General features: G+C 49.9%; 1 protein-coding gene across 1 annotated transcript; it reads right to left on the bottom strand.

The window, feature by feature from the left end:
• Window positions 1-6137: 6137 nt before the first annotated feature.
• Window positions 6138-7085, bottom strand: LOC128123343 (olfactory receptor 2T27-like). The gene has a single exon (XM_052759637.1). The coding sequence runs from the start codon at window positions 7083-7085 to the stop codon at window positions 6138-6140; it is 948 nt and encodes a 315-aa protein (XP_052615597.1).
• Window positions 7086-10990: the final 3905 nt, after the last annotated feature.

The following is a 10990-nucleotide window of genomic DNA, read 5'->3' as shown; positions in this document are numbered from 1 at the left end:
AGCTCCCTAGAGCAATCAGGGGAAAAGTGAGATGGTAGAGAGGGGCTATGGAAATGACCCAGCCCTCATGGAACCTAGCTGGCTGTGCTTCAGGCTAAAATATACTATTATTACTAATTCACGTCTAACCCATCTTTTAATTAATTTAGGGTTTTGCATTGCATTTTTCTCTCTTTGGTATAAGGTCTTGCTACATAGCCCACACTGGCTCAGAACCTGGAATCCTCTTGCCTACACCTCCTGAGTTCTGGGAGTGCAGGTGTGTAATCTGCAACCACACCTGGCTCCACTGGATTTTATTAAAGCATATTAAATTAACACTCATTACGTTTTATAATTCCTTTGAAGAAGGGTTAAATTTAGTCATTGCCTTTCTCCAGACTTTGAAACTGTGTGTGTGTGTGTGTGTGTGTGTGTGTGTGTGTGTGTGTGTGTGTGTCGCGCACGTGCAGCGGCAGTGGCGAGGGTGGTGGTGGTGTGTGTGTGTGTGTCTTGTCACAAGATCACCCTGTGCTTTGAAAAAAACTAATCAAAATTTTTAGGGGGTGAGGTTTCATCCGCAGTGTGGAACAACATCCAAGAAGCCAGGGAGACTCTGGCAATAAATGCACGTACAAATTCACAAGTGTACAGAAGACGGTGAATTGGACTTATCCACTTATTCTGGAGATCCAGAACACTGCTGTGTGCTCCTCAGGACAGGAGCGGCTTTCTCAGCTCTCACGGTGAGGCACACACCCCTCGCGCTTCTGAGAGAGCACTTCTCATCCGGCTCCACAGTGTCTCAGCCAAGGAAAGCACCTGTATTGACGATGCCGGAGAACTCTACGCACTTTATCTTGTCCGTCGGGCACCACTTGAGCTCTGGGCTACACTTCCTCCCCCTCACTGCGAAGCATGTGGGACACTTGAGGCCGCTGGAGCTGAATTCATTCACGTTCTTCTCCTCTAGGTCGCTCATTGTAATTTCCCAGGAGACTGGGGGTGGGGGGGGGCAAGAAAAGACAAGACAGAAAATTGGCAGGCCATTGGTCACAGGCAAGAGAAATACAGATGTCCAAAGAGCTGGTCCCCTTGGACTGGTCCTTCCCAGTTAGCCATGCCCGACCCCCACCCCCAGCTCTGCTCTTGCGATCCTCAAATGACACTTTCTAAGTCCTCCAGTCACACTAGAGCTACCACAGGACTCTCAGCCTTCGAGGAGCATGCTCTCCGATGGGGAGGACACACCATCTGCAAGGATAATGAAGGCTACAGAGGGAAGGGACTGTGTCATGGAGTTCAGGGTAGGGCTGCAGTGCACAGGGGGTCGGAGAGACCCTCGATGAAAAGGGGTTATTTTGAGTGGAGGCCCAGGGGAGGTTTAGTTCCAAACACTTGCAGAGAAGGATTTGGCCTTGGAATCACAGGGTGCCCTCAGAATGGCCCAAATCAACAAAGTGGAGCCTGTTTTCCCCGTATCCCCTGCCTCTGGGGATCTATAACATCCTCTCAGATGTAAGGCAACAAATCTGTGTCTCTGTGTGTCCCCATGTCTGCCACTGGTTATGACAGGGCTTGGCTATGCTAGCGAGAGATGGCCTAGGCAGAGTAGGGAGTGACGGGAGCTATGAATGGAGAGGCAGAGGCTGTGCAAGGAAGAGAAGAGGAAGGAGGAAGAGGAGAGGCAGTGCTCTCCGCAGAACTGCTCTAGGCCATCTCCCTCTAACTCTCCTTGAGCCTGTTACCCCAAGGGCTGAGGCACGAGAACCATGAGGAGGTGCCCACTGGAGCCTCCACCTCCCTCCTGACCTTTCTTAGGTACCAACAGTCCTGCATCAAAACGTTTGCTTTCTGCTATTTTGTTCCTCTAATTGGAGCACTGGGGCAGGTGGCTGAGCCCACTGGGGCTGCTGGAGATGGAGGCTTTGCCCAGAGTCTCTGCGAACAAAACTATGCTTATCTTTTGTTTACAGGAGCATCCTAAATTGGCTCCTTGCAAACTCTTCCTGGTGACTGTTTTTACTGTGCGGATGGATCCGTTAGTGTGAGTGCAAAGGGGTAGGTGGCATGTGCATGACCAGTCAGTCATCCCTCTCTTTCCCTGCCAAAGAAATGAGAACTTACAGATGGGGAGGGGGGGGGGATGAAAATTATGAAGTGCACATGGGCAGGCCCTGACCGTTGAATTAGTGGGCTGAGTGTCTGTGTGGCTGGCGTGGGAGGATCTGTCATCAAAGGGGAAATGAATAATCACATCATTAGGGGGGCAGAGTTAGGGTGTCTCACATGACTTGATGCCTTGACCTGACTAGAGCCAAAACAATGAGGAGAGGACAGACACACAGACATACATACAGAAAAGCTGGGGTCAGGTGGGCTGTGTGTACTGTGATGGAGCCAAAGCAGTCCAGAAGCTCAACATGTTTATTATTTACAGCATGGAGGGGAGGAGCTAGCTAACCTCTGTGGGGAGAGGATGCTAACATCTGGAAGGAGGAAGCTGAGGCTGCTAGTTTTTTTTTTTACACACTGCCAATATGTTGCACTTTGCACTGGGACCAGTAGAAGGCTTTGCCATCCCTCTGAGCCTGACCTGGGTAGTAGGGGATGGGGAAGGCTTTGCCAATTTCCCATGGGTTGGATGCACTGGTCCTTGACATGACCACACCCATGCCAACGATACACCCTCACTCAGGACTTCATCTGCTCTTCACACATCCACTCAAGGCTTCCTCAGCTCCCCACAAGGAGGTGGGGTGGCTCAGTGGTAGAGTGATTGTCTGACATATATGAGGCCCTAGGTTCCACACACATATGCACACACACCCACAGGCACACACACATGTAGATATAAAACTAGCTTTAAAAATAAGTATGGCTCGTATCTGTGATTGCAACATGTGGGATGAGGCAAGGGGATTTCTCTGAGATTGAGACCAGCCTGGATTACGGGAGACCCTGTCTCAACAATAACAACAACAAAACAAGCACATAAATGACCATACTGCACTGACCATACTGCACTAACCACATGACCAGGCCTCAAAGCTGAATCCAGAACCCCTTGTGCTCGCCCGGTAGTGGGTGCCTACACAATGCACTCAGTTCTCAGGGAAAACAGGAGAGAAGCAGAATCACTTAGCCAGAAGCCTTACACCACAGCACACTTTATCTTCTCTCAACAAGACATCACTTCTACCAAACCAGTGAAAAGCTCTGAGAACTTAGTGAGGGGCTGGCATTGTGTTAGTCTGAGTTCACACTCCAAGGGGCTGAAATCACATCCCTAACTCTCTAGAAGAGACAAAGGATGCAGATAGGCTCAGCTGTTCCCTCAAGCCAGGTAGTCAGGAGGAGACACTCAGGACTCTGTCCAGAGCACTGCCGAGTAGATCACACCCGATCTGCGGGCAGAAACCATGAGCCCTAGTTCACTGCAGGTGCCAGGCAGGGCACAGTGCAGGAGAAGGTGGTGCCGAGGGAGCAACGCATTGGGATTGGGAGGACACGGCTGTTGGGAATGGCGAAGGAGGTGGAGATGTGGGATATAAGTTGGAGTGGGATAGGGAACGCAAAAGGGAACTCACGGGGAGGGATGTGGAGAATACAGAAATGCAAGCTGGGATAGGCTGGGGGTACAGGATGGCTCCGTCTCACCCTCACCTGTAGAGAAGGGCATGAAGGCGAGGCTACAGGCCAAGAGAAGCCTGCTCGGGGTGGCTAGGTGCATGGCCCAGGCTGTTAGGTTCCGTCTCTGTGGAGAGAGCAGGGTCAGGTGGAGTACATGTAAAGCAACATGGCCCGGCCACCCCGGCTCACCCCTTCCTCCATGTGGGCAGCACTGGTTCCCAGTCCAAAGCCGCTTACAACGGGAACCAGGGCTTTACACGTCCTAAACTGAGCCCATGGGCTCAGCAGCTGGGTGGGCGGTGCTGACAGCTGGGCCCTGGGGGCACCTGGACTCAGAGACATGACTTAGACTTGTACGGCCTGAAGGGAACTCTGGCCCGTTCTCCTCCTTTTCACATGGCTAAACTGTAGTGGGAGGGTAGGGGTAGCTTAAGAGGTGCCCATGTCCTCTGGATGAACTAGGAAGGTTGGGTGGCTAGTGTAAAACCAAGAACCAGTACCGGGTGCTGGAATCCCCAAGCGCTGCTCTTCCTTAAGATGGCCAAACTGCATTGCGCATGCGTGCAGAGGGCCTCCAGATTATCTGCCTGTTCTCATTGGTCTATATCTTAAACTCTTCCCGCCTTCTTGGAGCCTTGGCCAATGAGATTCCAGGGCCTCAAGTTCCCAAGTGACCCGAGAAATCTTGGCAGGGGATTTCAGCAGTTCTGAGAAATGAGAGGCGTGGATAATTGGGGTTTCTGTTCCCTCCACCTCACTCTATGCGTTAAAGATGTCTTCTTGTGGCTGGTTGCTTTCCCTACTGTCTCTGATGAGAAGTACCTATGTACTTTTAACTGATACCCATTCCTCACTCCCCCCATTCCCTCTGGTGGGCAAGCAATTCCTCATTTCAGGGCATTTTCTAATGTCAGCCTGTCTGACACTGAACTTTTTGTGGGAGGTGTTTTATGCAGGTACGTGACCGCCAGACCCTAACACTGTGCCTTGGCCATGAGCATGCTGTTAGTGTGTGTTAACTGGATCACAGATCTTAGAGATATCGGAACTCTTGCTCACCCACCAACCCCATCGCTGAAGCATTGATTTCCCATCAACTGCAGAAAATCCAAGTAGTTTCTTGAAGCAACCATCCATGGATGAATGGATAAAGAAAAGGTGTCATGTGAAAGGCAATGGGACATTATTCAGCCAAAACAAAGGGGCAAGTCTTGTAGTCTGCTATGGCCTAGGGTGGCTAAAATAATGTAACTATCAGAAACTGTAGAATGTCCAGGGATTAACCAATCACAGTGGAGAAGTAGCTTCCCTAATAGACTTCTACTAACCGGAAGCTGTGGGGAGGAGAGTGGGGAGGAGGTTGGGAGAGCGTGGGGTGTCAGATGAAGCTAAATAGCTGGACTTCACAGAGCTTCATGGAAGGATGAGTTTGAAATGCCTCTGAAATAGTCTGTGGGTGTGCTGGGGTAGCGGGTGTGTGCTGACGGATGGGGAGGGGGAGTCTGGCTGACTGTCAATATGCATGGGTATCTTCGGAGCCAGGTGATGATGGAAGCCATGGCATTAGATGGGGGTGGGGGTGTTGAGGAGAGAAGGGTCTAGCCCTAGGCTTTAAAGACCTTTATCATTTAATAGGAAAGACTAGGCCAGAAGGAGAAGATTCAGGGACATGGAGTCATTGCCAAGGCAGGAACAATTTCCAAGAAGCTGGAAACAGGACCAGCACTACGGAGGCCTGGCAAGGAAATGTTATTTTTTTGAAGTTATGTATCGATACAGTATTTATTATTGATCATATGTTCCAGGTTCCCTCCTAGAAACTGACAATGTGGCATTAAAGAGCAAATTCTCTGACTTCTGGGTCTGCGAAATCTAATGTGGCGCGGGGGGGGGGGGGGAACACCTTAAATCCACAAATGGGATGAGTAGAAGATGATGGGATGAGGCCAGAAAGCCGCTGTGGATGGGATGAGCGATGCAGGTGTCTCTGGTGCTTTAAGCAGTTTCTAAGCAAGAGACAGAGAAGCTATCTGAAAATGTCAGGTGCTATTCTGACCACGCAGGACTCTGCTGAGGGCTTGTGCTGAGGGTGTACGGCCAGGACAGCATGCTTGAAGACAGGGTGCCAATAGAGAAGGTTGAGGAAATAGCCAGGGACGAGAGGATTTGTGGGTCTTTGACTTTTACTGGGGCTGGAGGGGAAGCTCTCAGATGCTCAGCGATACAGTGAGGATGGGTTACCGCTGTGGTCCACAAAGAAGCCTGGGGTTTGCTGAGGTGGAGGGGAGACAGTGTAGACAACTCTCTGCAGAAAGAAAACGGTAGCTGCAGGGGGGCAATGGCTTCTCCTTTCACTCCTCTGCATGTGAGTTGGGGGGTTGACTTCCCGGGCCACGGAGGAGTCCCAGAATAGGATCCTGAAGTTCCAGATATGGAGGCCCTTCTCAAAGAGACATGCCTTAGCAGTCAGTGCAGATGATGATGATGATGAGCTGAGGTGCTTGCCTCCAGGCCTCTCTCAGGTCTCATGCGTTCCTACTGACCCCACACCTTCCCATCGCCTTCTTCATTGCCCCTGTTACTTCCTTGTTCCTGAGGCTGTAGATGACAGGGTTAAGCATGGGTGTGAGAACGGTGTAAAAGACGGATACTACATCATCTTGGCCCGGGGAGTGATAGGAAGCAGGTAGCATGTAGGTATAGACAAGGGGCCCGTAGAAGAGATTGACAACTGTCAGGTGGGAAGAGCATGTGGCGAGGGCCTTCTGACGCCCCTCCACAGAACGCATCCGGAGCACAGCAGCCAGGATGAGAGCGTAGGAGGTGGTGATGAAGGTAATGGGTACCAGGAGGACCACCACGCCTGTCACGAAGAGTACCTGTTCATAGGCTTCTGTGTCTGCACAGGCGAGCATCAGCAGCGAGGGCACCTCACAGAAGAAGTGAGAGATCTTCCGAGAGCCACAGTAGGGGAACTGAAGGGTCAGAGAGGTCTGGACTGAGGCGTTGAGGGATCCTCCCAGCCAGGAGGCCACAACCATGAGCAGGCACACCCGGCGACTCATGAGCACCGGGTAGCGCAAAGGGTTGCAGATGGCCACGTAGCGGTCATAAGCCATGAGGGCCAGCAGGAGGCACTCTGCAGCCCCCAGGAACATAAAGAAAAACATCTGTGCCCCACAGCCCCCAAAGGAGATGCTTGTCCAGCCAAAGAGAAAGCCCACTATCATCTTGGGGACAGTGACTGACGTAAAGAAGACGTCCAGAAAAGACAGCTGACTGAGGAGGAAGTACATGGGTGTGTGGAGCCGGGTGTCCATCCAAATCAGAAGCACCATGGCCGTGTTGCCAGCCATGGCAAGGATGTAGACCAACACCACCATGCTGAACAGAAACAGGTGTAGCTGGCTGTTGTTAAAAAGGCTCGTGAGGACAAAGCCAGTGGTGGAGTAATTCCAGTGCTTGCTGCCCATCTCCTGCTGAGCTGCCCTGTGGGGAGAGAGAACCAGTTCTTCACCAGAGAGAGGGAGAAGGGTTGAGGTGAGAAGAGAACAGCCAGAGAGCCCAAGGGATCACCCGGGGAGCCGGAGGGGCGGCAGACATACTTTGTCATTAATGTTCTTGCCGGTATTTCTAGGGTCATTATTTCAAAGGGAAACCGTTATTGAAAGCATGGCCTGGAGTGAGAACAGTGTTCAGAGGGAAACACACTACTCCAAATGTGTGCTACGAAAGAAGAAAGACTACAGACTAACAGTTTAACTTTCCATCCCACAGAGAAAGCAGGGATGCTTGGGAAAAAACCAGCACATCACAATATGCCCCCCTCCACTCGTGAGATACGCATAATTATTAATATTTTCAGTTCTAAGCAAACATGCACACAGGAAACTATTTTACAGACTTATGGCCGACCCAAGGGCTAGGTCCACACATGTGTGAATTATATGGTTCGACACTCTTGTTGATATGAGGGTTTGTGTGACTCATTTTTCTTACAAGCAAGAGCTGTGGGCATTGCTGAAAAGGGGCATTTTGTCATCTGCCCAAACTGCCCAGCCCCACACTTCCCTTGTGGTCCTGGCCACCAGGAAACTCACATTTGGGTTTTTGTGCTCTGATGCAGTGATTGCTTTCTATGGGTTCTGACACTATGTGGTCATCTTCATACTGTTGTTTTCTGATCTTCAACAGTTTCATAAATGAGTCTTGTCTCAGTACTCAAAGCCCCTGCAACATTCTGATGCCCACTGGGCTCCGTAAATATAAACACATGGGCTCCCTTGCAAGGAATAGGGAAAGCAACTGTAGTAAGGTCTCTTAGGAGCACCAGAGACAATGGGTCCTCCGCCCTCAGACTGCATTCATTCAGGTGAGCTCCACTCTCAAGGAACAGCTTAGGGAAGCTATGATGGGAAACAAGTCACCCAAAAGCAGTTTGTGGGGACCAGAGAAGGGATACGATCAGGTTAATTTCTGATGCTAGGATGAGGTTATAGGCCCGTTCCCCTTCAGGCAAATTCCTCTGTTCACCATGGCAGGCTGGAACACTGTTCCCAGCATCCTGTATCCCAGGGAATGCCTTGACTAGCTGCTGGGGTCTGGCAGCAAATGACTTGAGTGGGATGACTGAAGGAAAATAAAGAACCACCCAGAGTTCCCTGAAGGAGCTGTGGGTGCAGGAGACCACTGCTGCTGGCAGGTGGGTCTCTGGAACACGGCAGAGCCTAAGTTCAACACTCCTGTGAGAATCACTACCAGGGCTGAGCAAGCTGAGTGACTGTATCTCATCCCTGAATCTAGTCTCCAAGACTGACTGCTTGCTGTTTTTTAATTAATTAATTAATTAATCAATCGTTTTAAGACAAGCTGTCATGCAACCAGACTGGCCTCAAACTCACTGTATAGCCAAGGATGACTTTGAACCTTGCTGATTCTCCTGCCTTCACATCCCGGGTGAAATTCTAGGCATGTGCCCTGATGTTTGCTTTCATGAGATGCAAGGGATGGAACCCAGGCTTCTTGCATACTAAGCAAGTACTCTACCCACTGAGATACAGCACCATCCTTGTCACAGACTGCTGTGATGGGTGATCTGGGTTGAGAGCCACTAACTAGACCCCAGCCTGATTGTACTACTGATGGTGAAGCCAGGACTGTCCCACAGTAAGACAGCCAGGAGCAGGAGCAGGAAGCAGGAAGCAGGAAGCAGGAAGCAGGAAGCAGGAAGCAGCTCTCCATGGTGCTTTTCTTGGCTCTTAGAGCTCTGCAACGGAGCCCTGTTTACAGCTTCAGCTGCACCGTTCTTAGGCTAGCCCTGCTAGGCACAAAGATCTCGGATCTGATTCCAACAAGTTCTGAGCTCGACTACCCCAGGATCCCAGCGGCTACTCTAAAGGCTGTCTCAGGAGTAGAGCACAGAAGAGCACTGTTAGAACCAACCATTGCAGACAGCACTAAGTCAAAATGAATGATGCCTCCCAGGGCTAACTCCTAACAATGCCTGCCAGCATGCCTTTTATATGCAAACCTTCCATTCTAGAGTCTACAGTCCATAGTTTTCTAGTATCAGGGGTCACAGTCTGGGACACCTATCATCTTATCTTAGATGATCCCAGGACAAGATTCTGGGCAATTAGAAATGATGCCTATACCCAGAGCCAGCCCAAATCATTTGAACCATGCCTATACCACTGCTTACCTACCTTGCTCATTCATTTTCAGAGAAAACAAACCAACAACAATCAGACAAAACTGAGGAAGAGTCAACGGGGCTGTAGTGCAGTTGGTAGAGTGCTTGCCTAGCACGCACAAGCCCTGGGTTTGATCTTCAGCACTACACAAACCAGACGCAGTGGCACATACCTGTAATACCAGCAGTGTGTGTGTGTGTGGGGGTGGGTAGAGACAGGGAGATCAAAAGTTCAAGGTCATCTTTGTCTACACAGTGAATTTGAGGCCAGCCTGGGATACACAAGAATTTTCCTCAAACCAAAAATAACAACAAACCAGGAAGAGTTTATCTATACTTTCTGTTCTCTCCCTCTGACTCCTGACCAACCATATAGTGCTTTCCGGTGTGGCCTTGTGTGGCAAAACACATTCCCTCCTCTTGGGAACAGTATCAAACTGTCTTGTCAATGGTCCCCTGATCCACTGACCTTGCACTAAAATAAAAATGAAGTTTCAGATGCATTTAAGACTTTCCCCTAAAAGGATCGAGAAGTTTTATGATTTTTGTAAGCACAACTTGCTTTATGTCTCAAACATCTCAGCTTTTATATCTGCAAGGGACCTGGTCTACTATCTTCTTCTTATTGGTGAGCAATATGAAACATGGCCCACAAACTTGACCTGTCAGCTACAGCTGGAATCTTCACAGCTGTTCTGCAGCGGACTTTCTCAACCCCAGCACCATGGGCATTCACGGCTGGGTAATCCTTTGCAGTCAGTGATGCCCTGTGTATTGTAGAACACTTAGCGCCATACCTTACTGTACCCTCTAAATGCCAGTGGCAATCCTGCTACATCATGACCGCCAAAGACTCTCAAGACAGCACAGAATGCCTCCTGCAGCTGCAATCACCCCTGGGGAATCTCTGCAGGAAATCTTTTCCCTCCCCTTCCCTCCATTGAGGCAAATTAGCAAGCCTAGGAGCTCACACACTGTAATATTTTTATTCTGATCTAGCTGAATGTCCTTTTCAGGTTTTATTCAGTTTAAAGCTTGTGGTTAAGATGTTAGCAAGTTGCTTGGGCTCCTGACCAAGGTCCACTGATTCTCAGCTATGTGACTTGGGCAGGTTACTCAGTCCCAAGTTCCTGTCTCAAAGAATGAGAGCATTAAGTGGTGAACACCTGGGAATGTCTGCAGGAGGACTGATCCCCCTGAGCACTGGCTGCTGCTGGCATCCATGTTGTCGCCACTGTGTAGCTTACACATACTTCTTTGTAACATGGGGTCCTAGCACTCACTTCCCAGGGTTATTGTGAGTGTAGAATAGGGATATGAGGATGGGTGCCTTTTCCAGAGCAGATATGGTATGGACTCTTTTCACACAAGCAACTTCATTTTCGTCCTAACTACATACTTCTCTGCAAAGTGCTTGTAGTCCCTCTCATGTGTAGGTTCCCTGTCTGCATGGTTTGACTCTTGAAACAGGGTGTAGTGTGATAGGGATAGCCCCACACAGACTGCATGCTATCTGAGGTGAAGGACTATGCATTTCTTTCTCTTATATTATTCCATAGAATTTGGATTGTGCTGTTTCAAGATCAGTGCTGGAGGTGTATGGAAGATGTGTGGAGTAGATTGGAAAGCACGTTTGCTCACAGAGGCTCCACTACCTCTATTCCACTCCATGCCGTGGTCATGTGA

Source organism: Peromyscus californicus, unplaced genomic scaffold, assembly GCF_007827085.1.
Source record: "Peromyscus californicus insignis strain IS unplaced genomic scaffold, ASM782708v3 Scaffold_3__1_contigs__length_106647218, whole genome shotgun sequence".
Taxonomy (NCBI): Eukaryota; Metazoa; Chordata; class Mammalia; order Rodentia; family Cricetidae; genus Peromyscus; species Peromyscus californicus.
This window is presented reverse-complemented; position numbering and strand designations above follow the sequence as displayed.